This window comes from Oryza sativa, chromosome 6, assembly GCF_034140825.1.
Source record: "Oryza sativa Japonica Group chromosome 6, ASM3414082v1".
Lineage (NCBI taxonomy): Eukaryota > Viridiplantae > Streptophyta > Magnoliopsida > Poales > Poaceae > Oryza > Oryza sativa.
This window is the reverse complement of record NC_089040.1, coordinates 15161898-15179839: the sequence shown is the minus strand read 5'-3', so window position 1 is coordinate 15179839 and position 17942 is coordinate 15161898. Positions and strand designations below refer to the sequence as shown.

General features: G+C 46.5%; 1 protein-coding gene across 1 annotated transcript; it reads right to left on the bottom strand.

The window, feature by feature from the left end:
* Nucleotides 1–93: 93 nt before the first annotated feature.
* LOC4341003 (protein FAR1-RELATED SEQUENCE 5) lies at nt 94–16875 on the bottom strand. Its single transcript, XM_066311724.1, has 7 exons — nt 16823–16875; nt 16487–16730; nt 3052–3211; nt 2497–2954; nt 2152–2416; nt 1752–2075; nt 94–413 (listed from the first exon to the last, which is right to left on the bottom strand). Exons 1-7 carry the CDS (start codon nt 16873–16875, stop codon nt 94–96), a joined length of 1824 nt encoding a protein of 607 aa, XP_066167821.1.
* Between the last annotated feature and the right edge of the window lie 1067 nt (nt 16876–17942).

Below are 17942 nucleotides of genomic sequence, written 5' to 3'. Positions count from 1 at the left end.
AAATTTAAGCACAGCCACTAAGAAAAAGTAGCAATTATTTAAAACGACAATTCAATAATCAATTTAAATACGACAAATCTTATCGGTACTATCCTAAACCTTCTTGCGCTTGCTCGGTGGTGACGCTGTATCCTTTGATTGATTATCCTTAGGCAGCACATCCCCATGCCTCAAATTATCATCTTCCACATCTCCATCCTCCAAATTTTCTTCGCAATCGAACAGATCAGATGGTGGTGACGGGCATGGAGTGGACACGTACCCATCATTGTAGTATTGCTCCAGATCTTCTCGAAACCTCTCTTCATCTGATTCTGTAGGTGGTGGTGGCCAGTCTGGCGTTGGCGACCCCCTAACACAAAACTCAGGAGGTAGATCCACCTCACGCATCACCGGAGATGGAGTCAACCTCTCTGGTGAATGCGAGCCGGATGAATCACCATGTATTGAGGGTGAGGCCGGCGAGCCATCGGGTAGCTTAGACAGCCTATGCGCCTATGCTTTCCCACCTGGATATTGATGTGCAACTGTGCAGCCCGTTGGTGTACTATATATAACGCATACATATTGACTTAGCTAAAGATAGCATCCCAACCATGCGCTTGACCATTTCATCCTAATTGTTATCCACCATCTTGGCGCCAATATCTCCCATGGACATCACCCCATCCATACAAACACACCAGAAATTATTTACATATAATCTAATCATACCCCCGCCACAGTCTCAAAATTCAAAGTAAACACATTTCCAATCATCACTCTACATCCAAAGAAGCGTTGAATGCATGCGGTCGCTATTTCGCTATTCATTTATTTTTTTATTACTACAACTGAACCAGTTACATTATTATCTACACCAACCCATCCATTCCAACCATCCACTCCCCTGCCGGTACTATCGCCCGTACTTAACTTTCACCGTTCCTATAGTTGCCAGCAATTACACTACGAATGGTGCTACTGTAAGCCATCCACCTTATGAACACATTAAGTAAATCATCTACTAACTACGAATTCTGACCTGAGCCCCCTTTTTACAGTACTGTTTCTCCATGGCACCAGTATTGTAACTTCTTTAATTTATTGCGCCCATTATTGCACAAATGTTTCCCACAGTATATCATAGACCATTTATTTAGTTACCAAAATTAAACAACTACCAATATTAATAGAAACAAACTGAACATATCACCTTACAATGTTTGTCAACACATATCCGACCACAATTCATCAAAACATAGTCCATGTCATCCAGTTACAATCATTTAGTTCAAATATGCACTTAAACACAAGATTTAACATAAATTTCTTTTAGTCACTCTGATTCACCCTCCCAATCACCATCGTTTGGCGCGCTGATGCCGTCACCTTCGTCTCCTTGAACGCTACAGCCCTCCTCCTCCTGTCCACCCTCCCACTCGTCCATCGGTGTCCTCCGGACGTCTTTTTGCCCACGACTACCACCACTACCACTTCCCCTTGGTCGACCCCTCTTCCCTTTGCCCCTGCTGCTAGCTGCTGCTAAACGTTCGAAATTCGCCGGGTTTTTAGGGCATGTACCACACCAACTGCAGCCCCGGTGCATTTTTTAGGTTCGGGAGCACCTAGACGGACCGTCTCATTGGGGTCGCTTCCCCTCCCTTTTGTCATTGACTTTGGCGGTGGACGCCTGCTAATTTCATCACCAACACTTCCACCCCGATGGATCGATGGCCCAGCTCCATCGCCAACATCAGCCTCATGCTCACTCACACCATCATCTACATCTAACCCATGGACATCTGCCGGAATCTCTTCCAGCTGCTTTCTCAGCACTTTCATCACTGAGGTTGCCCTTTCGAAAGCAACCGACGACCTCCTCCCCCACTTTACTAGCTGTTGTGCATCCAATGACAACACCTTTGTCCTGTATGATAATTTAACACCGTCTGGCCCCGATATTGGACGATCACGCCGGTCAAAATTGACATCACTCTTTGCTTCCTTTGAGTAACGACGCAGTACATATGTATGAGGAATCTTCTCAACTTGAACATGCACGAATGCTCTCAGTAAATGGGGACAGAACAAACCTTCAAAAATACAATCGAATCAGAAAATTTTTCAAAAAATGCACAACTGAACTAATTACTAATATTCTGCTCGAACCTATGTGCTCCCATTGCATGCACTCACAGCTGAACTGCCCATTCACTACGTCCGCCGTTACTTTGAACTGACGTTGGCAATAGTCATGCTTCTCTAAACGCTTGCTGTGAGAAATAATCCATTGTGTCTGGTCCACTCCATATTGCTCAATCCTGAAATGAACACTTTCATCTAGCGTATTCTCGAACACCTTGAACACTGCACGGGTGTACACTCTAGATAGCTGCTCTGCAAAAGGCCATGTTGTCTTCACAATCGGTACAGCCTGAAAGACCATGCAAACAACATTACTTCCATAGGTCCAATACATAAAGCAATCATTTTATTTTATCAACATTTCATTACCTGATAAGCCCGCGTCTCTGTAGCCTTCTTCTCCTTCCTTGAAAGTGCCACCTCAAGTATCCTTCGAGCAAACCTGTGTAGCGCTGTTTGGTGGTCTACAAAACTACTCTTCACTAACCTGTTAAAGCTCTCGCTCCGCTGTGTCGACGTCATACGGCCACAGTAATCTTCCTTGAAAAAGGCAGGGACCCAACGATGCCTTATATCATACAAATCCCGCAACACTGTACTGTCATGCAGCCCAAACTTGTCTATGAACTCTTTCCAGGCATTCTCAAATTCCATCGGCATATATGCTTGGTTAATGCACACCATCATCTCTATCTCAATGTCCTTGTGTCTCATGAAAATAGTATTCAGATGGTCTGAGTGGCCGTCTATAATGTGCCACCTGCACAACCGATGGATAGCATCTGGGAAAGCACGACCAACTGCAATGGCCATAGCAGGGTCTTGGTCTAAAAAATTTCATAAGCAGGCCACCTATCTGTCAGTCACATGTTCAATAATATTTTCACAAGAGAATACAAACAGTAAAAATGATTTAGATTATACCTGTAAGAATGCACCGTGGCGTAGGGCAGTTTCCCATGCAATTTTTGAACGTCTCAAATAGCCACTCAAATGATTCAGCCCTTCCATCTCGAAGCAAGGCACATTCAAAAAGTGTTGATTGCAGGTGATGGTTAGCGCCTACAAACATGGCCAGAGGCATCTGTCAAGCCCAGAAATTCACGAACTAGAATTTCCAAGCTGAATGTGCATTAAATCCCTGTCCAAGACCAGCCAGGGTACACAAACAACAATTGTTGACATACAGATCCACGTCTTACAAAAATATAAATAGAAAAGATTACAAATGCAGCGGAAAAAGATAAAACGAGCTAGACATGGAAACTTAACTTCTGTGGCAGGGCGACTCCACTCCACAGGCAATCCTTGACAGCGTATCATGCCATACTCGGATGCCCGGCGTTAGCCATGTTTATGGCCGTCCCGCACTATACCTACATGATGATGAAGATGCCTGGTCCTCGAGGAGTCATATCCCTACGGAGCGACATCAAGCAAGCCGTCACATGCGACAAGGAAAGCTACGAGATGGCCCAGACCCGTGAGATCACGCTTGCCCGAGAAGAAATCCGACTAGTTGCGTCCACAGCAAGCGAAGGAGAAGTGCTTGCAACCAAGATGCCGAAGAGCAGAGAAAGCGACACCAAGACCAAGAAAATTCCTCTAGATCCCTCTGATCCTACTAAGACTGCTGTAATAGGCACTGAGTTAGATTGTAAATAGGAAAGCACGCTCATCACCTTTCTTCAAAATAATCAAGATATCTTTGTGTGGAAACCATCTGATATGCCTGGTATTCCTAGAGAGGTGATTGAGCACTCTTTACATGTTAAGGAAGACGCTAAACCAATCAAGCAATGACTCCGCCTTTTCGCACAGGATAGGAAGGATGCGATCAAGGAGGAACTGACCAAGCTGTTAGCAGCAGGCTTCATCAAGGAAGTCCTTCATCCCGACTGGCTGGCCAACCCAGTCCTGGTTCGGAAGAAGACGGGACAATAGCGCATGTGTGTTGATTACACCGACCTCAACAACTCTTTCCCCCAAAGATCCCTTTGGGTTACCTCGCATTGACTAGGTAGTTGACTCAACGGCCGGCTGCGAGCTACTCAGTTTTTTGGATTGCTACTCAGGATATCATCAGATTCGACTAAAGGAATCCGACTACTTAAAGACTTCATTCATCACACCCTTCGGGGCTTACTGCTACATCACCATGCCTTTTGGATTAAAGAACGCAGGAGCAACTTATCAACGCATGATCCAGAGATGTTTTTCAACTCAGATCGGCCGCAACATTGAAGCTTATGTGGATGATGTAGTCGCCAAGACCAAGCAGAAGGATGATTTGATCACGGATCTAGAAGAGACCTTTGCGAGCATCCGCGCTTTTAGGATGAAACTAAACCCTGAAAAGTGCATCTTCGGAGTACCGTCAGGGAAGCTGCTTGGATTTATGGTGTCCCACAGAGGCATACAAGCCAACCCGGAGAAAATCAATGCCATCCTCAACATGAAACCGCCGAGCTCCCAGAAAGATGTTCAAAAGTTAACCGGCTACATGGCGGCGCTCAGCCGGTTCGTTTCACGACTCGGCGAGCGAGGGATGCCTTTTTTCAAGCTGTTGAAGAAAACCGACAATTTCCAGTGGGGACCCGAAGCACAAAAAGCCTTTGAAGACTTCAAAAATCTTCTCACTACTCCGCTAGTCTTAGCTTCACCACATCCGCAAGAGCCGCTGTTGTTATACGTGTCAGCAACTTCCCAGGTTGTAAGCACAGTCCTGGTTGTTGAGCGTGAAGAGGAAGGCCATGTTCAAAAAGTCCAACGACCAATCTACTTCGTTAGCGAGGTTTTGGCTGACTCCAAGACAAGATATCTTCAGGTTCAAAAGCTATTATATGGTGTTTTAATTACCGTCAGGAAATTATCTCACTACTTCAAAGGTCACTCGGTCACGGTGGTCACATCGTTTCCACTCGAGGATATACTTCATAATCGCGAAGCAAATGGGCGGATCACAAAGTGAGCCTTAGAATTGATGTTCATGGATATATCCTTCAAGCCGCGAACTTCGATCAAGTCCCAAGCTTTAGCCGACTTCGTCGCCGAGTGGACTGAGTGCCAAGAAGACATGCCTGAGGAGAAGATGGAGTATTGGACCATGCATTTTGACGAGTCGAAGAGGCTTTCAGGCACTGGAGCGGGGGTTGTTCAAATTTCCCCGACTGGAGAAAGATTGAGCTACATATTGTGGATACATTTTTCTGCGTCCCACAACGTGGCAGAATACGAGGCGCTTCTTCACGGACTAAGGATTGCAATCTCTTTGGGAATTCTGCGTCTGATAGTTCGTGGAGATTCTCAGTTGGTTGTTAATCAAGTCATGAAAGAGTGGTCCTACCTTGATGATAACATGACCGCCTACTGGCAGGAAGTACGCAAGTTGGAAGACAAATTCGATGGACTTGAGCTCACCCATGTTCTTCGACATAATAATGAGGCAGCCGACAGACTGGCTAATTTTGGTTCAAAGCGAGAAGCAGCTCCTTCCGACGTGTTTGTTGAACATCTCTACGAACCAACTGTACCAAGGAAAGAAACAATTCAGGCTACGGACACTCAAGACGTAAGTATGATTGAAGCCGACTAGAGAGAGCCCCTCATAAGATTTTTGACCAAACAAGAACTCCCTCAAGATAAAGATGAAGCCGAGCGGATCTCTAGGCGCAGCAGACTATATATCATTCACGAGACCGAGCTGTACAAGAAAAGTCCATCGGGAATCCTGCAACGCTGTGTGTCTTTGGAGGAGGGAAGACAATTGCTAAAGGACATACATTCAGGCATCTATGGCAATCACGCTGCTGCACGAACCATCGTTGGCAAGGCTTATCGGCAGGGTTTTTTCTGGCTCACCGCTGTGTCCAACACTGACAAAATTGTGCGGACATGTGAGGGTTGTCAATTTTTTGCCCGACAAACTCATCTACCAGCTCAGGAGTTGCAAACCATCCCGTTGTCCTGGCCGTTTGCGGTTTGGGGGTCGACATGGTCGGCCCGTTTAAAAAGGCAGTCGGTGGTTATACTCACCTCTTTGTGGCTGTTGACAAATTTTCCAAGTGGATTGAAACTAAACCGGTCATCACAGTCACGGCAGACAAGGCTAGAGATTTCTTCATTAACATTGTGCACCGGTTTGGGGTACCCAACAGGATCATTATGGATAACGGCACTGAATTCACGGGTGGAGTATTTAAAGATTTCTGTGAGGACTTCGGCATCAAAATTTGTTATGCCTCCGTAGCGCACCCTATGAGCAATGGACAAGTCGTACGTGCCAATGGCATGGTACTCCAAGGAATAAAAGCACGAGTTTTCGACTGACTGCATCCCTATGCCGGCAAGTGGGTAGAACAGCTGCCGTCTGTACTTTAGTCCCTGCGCACCACTCCCAGTTGGGCTACGGGCCAGTCGCCGTTTTTCCTAGTCTATGGAGCGGAAGCAATGTTGCCCAGTGAGGTGGAATTTGAATCTCTATGTTTTCGTAACTACAGCGAGGAGCGCTACGGAGAAGACCGAGTAGATGATCTCAACCGACTGGAAGAAGCTCGCGAAGGAGCCTTAATTCAGTCGGCTCGGTACTTGCAAGGGATGCGCCGTTATCATAATCGCAATGTTCGATCACGAACTTTTTTAGTCGGCGACCTGGTTCTGAGAAAAATTCAAACTACACGGGATCGGCACAAGTTATCTCCCTTGTGGGAAGGACCATTCATAATTTCCGAAGTCACTCGGCCAGGTTTTTACCGACTCAAGCGTGAAGACGGTACTCCTATCGACAACTCTTGGAATATCGAACATCTTCATCGTTTTTATGCTTAGGCATTACTTTTGTATTTCCCTCTTTGACTGCTAACATCAAGTTTTTCCTTGAGTTATCAGTCGGGGGATACTATAATAATAATGGAGTGTGATTTTTGTCAATTCAATTTGCTTACTTGATTTATCATTGCCTTGCTTGATTTTTTGGCTTAGTCAATGAGGACTGAAAGTTTTTTAATAACTTTTGCGGGTTTTAGGCTCAATAAGGTTTGACAAAAGCTTTTAAGTAATCAGGAGCTAAGTTTGAAATATCAAGCACAGCATAAATTCATCAGTATTGTACAAATTGTGCCTCCATCATCATCATCATCATCATCATCATTGTTATAATATATCATCAATCAGTATCAGTTTTTTCATCATCGGAATTATTAGATCCAGTCGGCCGGAGGTCGTTGTCCTGGAATCTCTCAACTACATCAACAGCTATCTTATCGGCGGCTTTCTACGCATCGTTGATGAGGTCAAGGGCGGCTTCTTCGCTTGTCCCGTCTGCAAAGCCATCAATGGCGTCAATGTCAATCTTCGGGTACAAAGACTTGGTCATTGCCAACGCCAAGCTCGCTCCCATACTTCCAGCTTCCTTGATATTCTTAAAATATGTATCCGGAGCAATTCTCAGCTTGTCGAAGATTTCGGAAGCATCAAATGTACTCGGACCATTGTTATTGAAGAACATGGCTTGGACGAGTGGTGTAGCGCCGTTGGCGACTTCATCTCTAGCCCCCTCAAGCCTCTCAATTTTGTTGACCAAGACATCGAATTGAGCCTGAGATTTGATCTTGCGATCTACATAAATAGATTTATATCAACGAGTGGGCATAAAGAAAGGAATGGTTTTTCAAGTATTAGTTACCAGTACCTTCAACATCTTTCAGAGCCGAGTCCCTCTCTCTAGCCAATTCGGCCTTGTCTTTCTCTAGAGCTTGGATCCGCTTTTTCAGCTCGGATATCTTGGCAGCTTGCACTGTATTGCTTCTTGTTGGTTGATATCACATGGATGACAACATAAATAAATCGAACGAAGATTGTATTTACCTTTTGACGATCCACTCAGATGCAAATTTATCCGTATTTGAGCAAAGTGGCTGACAGGATGATTGAAGCTGTGTATAAGAAGACTTACATTTACAAGGCGAGTAGCTTGCCCGAGTGTCTTTTTCAGCAGACATACTTCCTAGTTCTCTTTTTGCTTATTTATTACGATCCCCTGGGGCTGCATTTTGTCATCCCACCACTTGACTAATATGGGTGGGCGAGAATCTTCAGCCGATTGTAGCCGAAGGACCTCTTCTTCGTCGCCGACCATCGGGCCTTAAGCATTCATGGATAAATGGTGAAACAATTGGAGAAAGTCTGTCGGATCAAAATAGATTTGGAGGATTTGCTTACCTGTTATGATTTCTGGTCGGGGATGAGCAGGTCCTTGCACCCTAACAGGGGAGTTAGTTCCAGAATTGGCGCCAGCGCTCGCCTTGGGAGGGCTATCAGCCTGGGTCTCCACCTCCGGGATATCATTATTTTGCTCTGTGCCCGATTGATTTCCAGTCGGGGGCTCCTGATTAGCGCCAATTCCAGCTTCGGTAGACTGATTTCTAGTCGGGGGCTTGTCGCTAGTCTCTACGTTGTCGGTTGCTGGTTGATTATTACTCGGGCGATCTTCGGTGGTCGGCCCGGTTTCTTTTGAAGGGCCTGTCTCCATGTCAGTCGGCTCGGAGTCTTTTCCAGAAGGATCTATGTCAGATGGCTTCCTATAGATTTGAGTTATGCTATCAGTGCTATTTCAATACTGGGTGAGCAGCAATACAAGGAAGATGGCCAAATGATTTGTACCTGGAAGATTTACTGATTTTCGGCATGGGACGACTGGATGTTTTCTTCTACGGGTTAGTTTGCCTTGGTTGTTTTCCAGTCGGCTCTTTGTTGCTAGTTTTTTCAGCATCATCGCCCTCATCATCACTCAGAACCAATTTCCTCTTGCGGGAGTCTGACTGGCTAGTTGATTTCGAGGTGTTTGGTTGAGTATCAGACCGAATTTTAGGTCCTCCGTTCGCCTGACCAGTCTGCCGGCTTGGTGATCGGCGTTGAGCAATTGGAGGATCCGACTTCATCAAGGCAAATTCCTGGGCATGATATTTCGAACTTTCAATTAGCTTAACAGAAGATAAAAGCATGCTTTTGAGAAAGGCTGAAATGTTTAAATACATACCGGTGGAGGAGGATTGAAGGCGTTGTATGGCACCACTGGCAGCAAGTGCGAATAACTGACCACGATAGCGTTTGAGAAGATTTTGTACATTTTCTCCTTCATGACCTTAAAATCAAGAGAGTCTGGATCTTCACGGTTCGGGTCATGCTTGCCGTCAAACTCAAAGGCTGTACGGGATCTCTCTTTAATTGGAGCTAGCCGGCTCTTGATAAAATGCTGGGTGATCTGTTCTCCTTGCAGACCTTGCTCCTTCAGCTTCAGCATATGGTCCATCAGGGCAAACGCCTGAGCGGCTTCCTCTCCCATTGGAAGTGAGTTCCAAGTGTCGTGATAAACCGGAGGAAGACAGGAGTACTCGGGGAGTGCAGGCTCGGGGTTTTGTACATAGAACCAATTTGCATGCCATCCTTTGTTTGAGGTTCGAAGGGCATAGAGAAATATTTTTGGCTCAGAGTTCCCCTCAGTTGAAATCCAGCTCCCCCAACTACGCATGGCTTGCTCTTGTTCGGTTGGGGTTGGAGGAAGAAGATACGGCGAAATAGGGCAAAATGCGGCCTGACGCCCAAAAAAGCTTCGCAGGCATGTATGAAGTTGGCAATATGAACTATGGAATTCGGGTTTAGGTGATGCAAACTAATCCCATAAAAATCCAAAATCCCCTGGAAGAATCTTGAGGTTGGAAGAGAAAATCCGCCATAGAAGAAATGAGAAAATACCACGACTTCATGTGTATCAGGGGTCGGGAATGCTTCGTCGTACGCTGGACGCAATCCAATGATCTCCTACGCCGGAAGAACACCATGCGCCACCATCTCCTTCAGGTTCTCCTCCGTTACATCGGAGGGTGCCCACTGACTCTGGAAGCTTTCTCTCTCTTCCGCCATGAATACAAACTAGATGATGCGATTTGGTCCGAAATATGGCTGGGAATGGATGGGGGATCGATGCGGTGGTTGCGCGGAAGGTTTTTGTGGATCTCTGGAGGATGGATCGGAGTGGATTTGCAAACCCTAGCTTTCGCCAGTGTGGTTTCGAACTGTAGCAGAGAATGGGGAAAGTGGCGAGAGTTTCGGCGGGGAAGACGAAACAACGCTCTGACTTCGGCGTTTATTTCGCTAGGGTATCAGGAGTGCTAATAGGCCTGGGCCTATACAGTACTTCAACCCAATTCTATTACCAGCGTGGCTAGTTGTGATCCTTAGGGACTTAGGCATTTGTTTTTGCTTTGGCAACACTTGCTCACGACAGTATAGCCCGATGCTGTTAAAATCCTTTTTGAAGCGGTTAAATGATTCTTTGGAATTACTACAATGCAAATAAAAAGGTGCCCAACAGATAAGTGTTATACTAATTTTGTAAGCCTTTTTAAGCTGCAAAAGCTGTTCGGGTTTTGTTGAGATGAGTGGTTTTTGAACAGTCATTCTCTCGGCATGTTACATGCTTATTTTGATTATGGCGTGAGTCATGGCCTAGGCTATTTAGACTCATCAATTTTCATGATATCACATTTATACCACATTTGATGGATCTTTTTGAGTTTTTACTCGGATTCTTGTCATATGTATTGATTTATGGACCTTTATAGTATTTTCTACTCGGGCCTCTTTATATCTCTATTTTCGGTATATCAAAGCTAAAGCAGTCGGCTAGACGTTTTATTAAACGTTGCATATGCTTCGCAGTATGATATTTTGGTTAATTCGGTTGTAAAACCACTCGGATTGATGTTATTTGCACCTTGACTATATGTTTAGTTTTTAACTAATCACATAGTCGGGGGCTACACCTAATTAGGTGCATCTAGTCGATGCACCTGATTTTTTCTATTTTTAGCCCTTCACAGTCTTTAATTTTGGTACTCGGGAGATCAATACAGAAGAAATTGAAGCACTCGGATTATCATTTTACGCTCCGAGAGAAGGCTATTTCATCGACTATAAAGGTCTCAGGGGCTACTGTGGAGATTATGGATACCCCATACCTACACGGCATGTATAGTCCGACTGGGTATGGGGTGCCATGTGTAGATAGAATATCTTTAGAGGGGCTCGGGTTAAATTCTAAACTTGTATGTCAAGGAAATATCTGAGATCCTAGTCGGTTATGATTGTATTTTATCTGTAACTACATATTCCGTTAGGGATATGGATTGTATTTTGTAATACGGACCCCTTCCCCTATATAAGGAGGGGTCCGGGTGCCTCTAGGGGCACGATTTTCTCCCAGATCATACGATCAATAATATACTCGATGGATCAATCCCCGGACAGGAGTAGGGTATTACTTCTTAATTAAGAAGGCCTAAACCTGTATAAAATTCCTTCTCTCTAAACCCATCCACTTTTCCAGCTTGATAGCCACCCCCTTTTAGTATTGCCGAAATCTTGTTTCGACATTAGTGGACTTGGAGTAGAGTTGAGAGTGTGCTGCTCACTGTTGCTATGACTGCCACTGTTGTAGTTCTTGTTGAAGCTACCCGGGTGGTAAGGATGGTGCTGCCGGATAATCATGGTGGAAGGTCCACCCTGATGTCCCATCGTGAAGCGAGGCTTCTGATTTTTCCCCTGGGGAGTCCTGAACTGAGATGCCTTCCTTTTTCGGTTCATTTTGCTTAACTGCTCCTCCTGACAGATAGCTTTGTCCACCAGCTTCTAAAAGTCCTCATAATCTCTGGAGATCAACTGGTTGGTCAATTCATCATCAAGACCAGACAGAAAATTCTCCTGCCTCTTGGCATCGGTATGCACGTCCTCAGGAGCATAGCGCGCGAGGCGGTTGAACTCATGCAAATACTCTATAACTGTTTTGGTTCCTTGTTGCAGAGAACGGAACTCTCTATTCTTTTGTGCCATGATTCCCTCGGGAACCTATGCCTTATTGAAACTCTGACAAAACTCTGACCAGCTAACCTCTGTCCCAGCTGGACAGGTCACCATGTAGTTGTCCCACCAAACAGAAGCGGGACCTTGCAGCTGGTGTGTAGCAAACACAACCTTCTCTTGGTCGTTGCATCGCAAAAGGTTCAGCTTCTTCTTAATAGCATGAAGCTAGTCGTTGGCCTCGATTGGGTTGATAGTGCTTGAGAAAGTGGGCGGCTTGACACGAAGAAACTCTAACAGCTTGGACTGTGGAGGTGGAAGACCAAACTGCAAGTTCTGCTGCTGCTGTTGTGCTTGCTGCTGCTCCTGCTGCACCACCTGATGGTACCGTTGCTACATCTGTTGCATCATCATTGTCATCATCTGAGTCTGATTGTCCAACACCTGAGCGATCGTTGGGTTCTCATGCGGTGGAGATGAACTGTTGTTAGATACATCGCTGGCACGTGCTCCACCGATCTGCTCTTCGCTGCCACTGACGTTGTTGGATTCACGGGAACCATTCCTTGTCTTCACCATCTGGAGGGGGATAGGTAGAAATATGAGAAAAGGAAGGAAAACAGGGGGCTTAGAAACTAATCTTTCTTATAAATTTAGATGCAATTATCTTAATCTTGATTAAAACACTGAAAAAGAGGCACGCAACTCCTAATTAAGGCAACCATACCACTGACACATGATATCGACCGCCGACTAACCCACAAGCAACAAACCTAAGCATGGAAACTAGCAAGCAAACAAAACTAAGAAGACGATAAAGCTAAGGGCGGCAACTCTGAAGCTCGGAGCGGCGCTTGCGATCGAGGAATAGGTCTGACACCTAAGATGGACAAGGGATAGGAACCAATTCATTCTCAAATCTAGATTAAACAAAGCAACAAATGACTCAAATGAATAACCAAGCATGATGATTTTTATGCATAGAACATTTTTCATGACCCCAAAGAAAGGATACTAATGCAACAGACTAAACAATAAATTAATGCATAAAATAGATGCTTAGTCCTAATGATATGCATAAAATTGCCCCATCGAACCTAGACACGACTTAGTGCCTATCACCCGATAAAATTGCCCCATCGAACCTAGACACGACTTAGTGCCTATCACCCGATAAATTCCCGACTGACTGTCGAATAAACTCCAAATAAAATTTTACTAAAACCCTAGACTGAGCTAATTTTAAAGATCTGATCCGAATGAACGACCAAAATTTTTCCCACAAACCAAAGAGGCAAAACCCCAAATTTTCCCGAAACAAATCCAAGTGCAAAGAGCATATGCAGATGAAAAAGGGGTTCAGAGGACTCTTAGGTTTCCAGTTGGCTTGTCCTATGGTCAAGGTCGGCTCTGATACCAACTTGTCAAGCACAGAAATTCACGAACCAGAATTTCCAAGCTGAATGTGCATTAAATCCCTGTCCAGGACTAGCCAGGGTACACAAACGACAATTGTTGACATACAGATCCACGTCTTACAAAAATATAAATAGAAAAGATTACAAATGCAGTGGAAAAAGATAAAACGAGCTAGACTTGGAAACTTGACTTCTGTAGCGGGGCGACTCCACTCCATAGGCAATCCTTGACGGCAACGACGAAACCAACTTCAACAAGACAGCTCCCACTAGGAAGATCTTCAGCTCTGGTGTGGGGGAAAAGAGAGCAAGACTAAGTACTACCCACTGTACTCAGCAAGTCATACCGGAAGAGAAGGTATGATGCAGGGTATATCCAATGGAGGCTAAAGGTTCTTTTGCATAAAGCTAGCATTTAAAAGTAGTAGTTGAAAGCAGTAAAACAATTGTAGTAATTAATCAATATTAACTAATCACTGTCCAACGCTACACCACGTTGCAACAGGCCCAACCAACCACCTGAACTACACGAGTTCATTAAGCTAAACTAGGGGTGAGACTAATCACGGTGAATCTGGTTGATCGCCCATAACCGCGGGCACGACTATTCGAATAGTTTTACTCTGGCCAGAGGTGTACAACTGTACCCACAAGACACGATTCCACACATGTCGCCATGCCCCGAAGTATCACCATGATACTGCAAAGGGGGAAATCGTGACAAGACCCTCCGCATAACCCTCCCCTAACCATCCACACCACGCTAAGGTTTCACCCCACCCCCAATGGGCAGTGGGCGGTCCCCTCTTGCGCCGCGGTGAATCTGGCAGCTGGACAACCGGACACCCTAGCCGACCCAACTCCATCACGCCCACCCTCGCCACCAGTGCCTAGAAAAGGGTCAAGCTATACTTCAGATCAAGCAGTTACCCACTCCCGCTTGTGGTAAGCACGGTAAGTCTCCCAGGGTTTCCCGTGAATCAGTCCTTAATTGCCGTGGGTGCGACTAGCAAAACCATGCACTCACAGCCCACCATTCAGTGCATTTTAATTAACTAACACCATTGCGGTGGCACCAATCCAAAGCTATGCCAATAGTCAAAGTCTATGTAATAATGTGATCCCCATTTGTGTACTAGTTGAACTAAGCATGGCTAAGCATTTCCTAAACCAACATCTAGTCATTTTGATACCCAAGTTATCAATGGCATAAGGTAAACAATATATGGCTGAGTAATAGGACCCATCCCACATGACATTGTAAAAGTATGCAACATTTAATAGAAATGCGGGATATTAGTAAATTGGATACAATATGATCAATTGTAATGCATGACTTGCCTTGCTCTCGCACTGACGAGACCTCAGCAACGTCTTCGAGAAACCGCAGATCAATGAAACAGCCAAAATCTACGCGACAAACGAAGCACACAAGCAAAACATGCTATAAGACTACTGAAACAGGAAACAAAACCATTTTTAATGGATTCTTGGCATTTTTATGAATTTACTGAGACTTGAATGGACTTAAATGGAGCTCGGATGAATTACTTATAAATTTTAGAAGATAAACTGTGTTTTTTCTAATAAAGAAAAGTCCTTATTCAATTTATTGCACAATATCACCAGGGCTGATGTCAGCGAGGGGGGGCGGCGCCGGCAAGCGGTCCCTGCATGTCAGCGGCACGAGGCGGCCAGTCCACCATGGACTGGGACCACACGAGTGGTCCACCACCGGTCCACGGGACCGACGGTCTAGATCGGCCCGGGGCCGATCGGACGGCGCGGTTGGCGGCTAGGCACGGCTTGGCTCGGCACAAAGCCGGCCGGCCGGCCATGGGGAGCGGCGGCGGCGAGCGGCGCCGGCGACGGCAAGCGGCGGCGTGGGAGGCAGTGGCGACCGGCACGGAAGCGGTGGCGCACGGCCGAAAGCGGCGGCGCTCGCGGGAAGCGGCGGCACGCGGGAGAGGAGAGAAAAAGGGAGGAGAGGGGAGCCTCACCGGCGAGCATGGCGACCGAAGCGGAGGATGAAAGGCGGCGGTGACCCGGCGACGAGGAGGGGCGGACGGGCGGCGGCGACACCTATAGGAAAGGAGGAGAGGGATAAGGGGTGGAGAGGACGACCACGGCGGCCACCATTGACGGCCGGGGGCGGAGAGGAATGGATAGCTCACAGGCTCACGAGGGAGATGGGGTTCCGGTGGGGTTCCGGCGACGCGAGGCGGTGGCCGAGATGACCCACGGGGCGGTGAAGCTAGCTGCGGCGGCGGCTCTAGCGGCGACGGCGCGCGGCCGGAGGCGGCGGTAGGCGGCGGTGCTAGCGGCGAGCGGCGCAGGCGCGGTAGGAAGCACAGGAGGGGGCGGCAAGCGAGGGAAACGAGAGAGGGGGCTCGGGGGAAGGATTTTATAGGCACGGGAGAGGCGGACACGGCCGGGAGATGGCCCTATTTGACCGAAGACGTGGGAGAGTGGAGAGAGAGAGAGAGGGGACGGGATTCAAATCGAATCCCGCCCATTTGCGGACGCGCGCGAGCGGGAAAGGCGGAGGAGCGGCGGACAACGACGTGGGCGCGTTGCGTAGACGCGGAGTGGGCGCAGGAGGGGCGAAGGTGGTTGGCGCAGCGGTTTCGGCGGCGGCGGTTGGAGCTCCAGCTCCAACGACTGGAGGTAGGAGACGACCGATAGGTGGGGCCCACCTGTCAGCGTCCAGAGAAAGGAGGGAGGGGCGGGCCGGCCCAGCAAGAGGGAGGCCGAGCGCGGGCGGGAGAAGGGGGAGTGGACTGGGCCAACAGCCCAAGAAGAGGGAAAATGAGGAAAAGAAAAGGGGAAAAGGGGAAAGGATTTTTCCTGGATTAAATATTGCGGTTAATGAATTTTAATTGGTTAAAATTACTTATAGGGCTCTGAAAATTCCACTAAAAATCCTGTTAATGTATTGAGACACGTGGAACCCAAGAAAAATCCCACAATGCCAATTCCAATTATTAATTGCATTTATTAATTAGGGAATTAGCTCTAGGTTAATTCAAACCATTTTCTTCGGACGATTTATTTAACAATTTTTAAAGAAAGAAGAAGGGGGAAACTTCAGGGCGTGACAGCATCCCATAAATGTTAGTCTTGTAGGTGGTGTCAAAAGTAATGGCGTCGCCGAAATTAGCATATTCTGCTTGCATACTAGCGTGGCTCCAAAATACATTCTTTACCACCCCTTCTTCATCTGTTTTTATGTCCCAGTAAAACTTAGGATTATCCTTCTTGCATTCGTTAAAAAATTTCAGCAGCTTACTTATGTCGTCCGCATTCTCCTCACGAACATTAGCCGCTTTCCTGCACACACACTCTTTTAATTAACATTGCAAAGGTATTTTGGCGATAAAGTAAAGAGCCAACATTTAAATGTATCATTCAATTTTTATTACCTGTTTTCCAGATCTCTGTTTGTGAAAGGGATGCTTTCACGGTCTCCATGCATCTCGGACAGCACACCCATTATACTACTTTGCGGTACGCGACATTGCTGCATAGTGTCTACAAACTCCATCAACGTGTCATCCCGTTGCTTGTACGATCTCATGTGCTTCATGGCTGAGGGTGATGGCGTCAACGGGTGGTTGTGTTCTACAACAACATCATCAAAAACAACTGATACAACCTCTCCCTCTCTCATAACATTCCTCACCCTCACATATGCACGGCATCCAATCCTAGCTGATCCACGACGGCGTTCACGCTTAGTCTCATCCCCGCGGTATTTGTTCTTGCCCTCCCTGCTGCAACAAATTTCCCTGTGTGCTGACCTGCTCCGGCTCTTCCTCACGTCAAAACCGGCGTGCTCTGCGTATTTGTTATAGAACGCATAGGCCATATCGTACGATTCGAATTCCATGCCAAACTTGGGAACCATTTCATCCGAGACTTGAGCTCCCTAAAAAGTTATTTACATTTCACATCATTATCATGTAATCTTTACACGAGTAAAAAAAATGCAATGTACACAGTCCAGACTATAAATAAATGGCACACTATAGATCCAAAACTATGAACATACACCAAACTTGAGACTGTCACGAGAAAGACAACTTACATGAATATGCATGACATTCCTCGTCGGCGTCTTCATCTGAGCATCATCTACACATGGAGGGTGGGATTCTGGTCGACGGGCTCCCTTTATGTCCTCCATCTCCAACACCCAATTGCTGCAAACCCCCACGTTGAACATAACCATCTGGATGGACACCACTGCCTTACATCAAATGCGAACGATCTGCGCCAAGGGTTGGGACGTGCGATCGCACATCATATGGGTCGGGATCCTCACCTCTACTCGCCATTGGCTCGACCAACAACCACGGGCGCTGACTGTTTCTTGTTGCGCTCGGTTTCCTCTATCCCACGTTTATCTCGATCCGCATAACCACCTCAGGAGTCATTCTCACCGCTCAAGTCTGTAAGTCATTTACTCCATAAAACCAGCAGTGTAAGTCATTTACTCCATAAAACCAGCAGGGATACGCAACCACATAAGATATACAGATC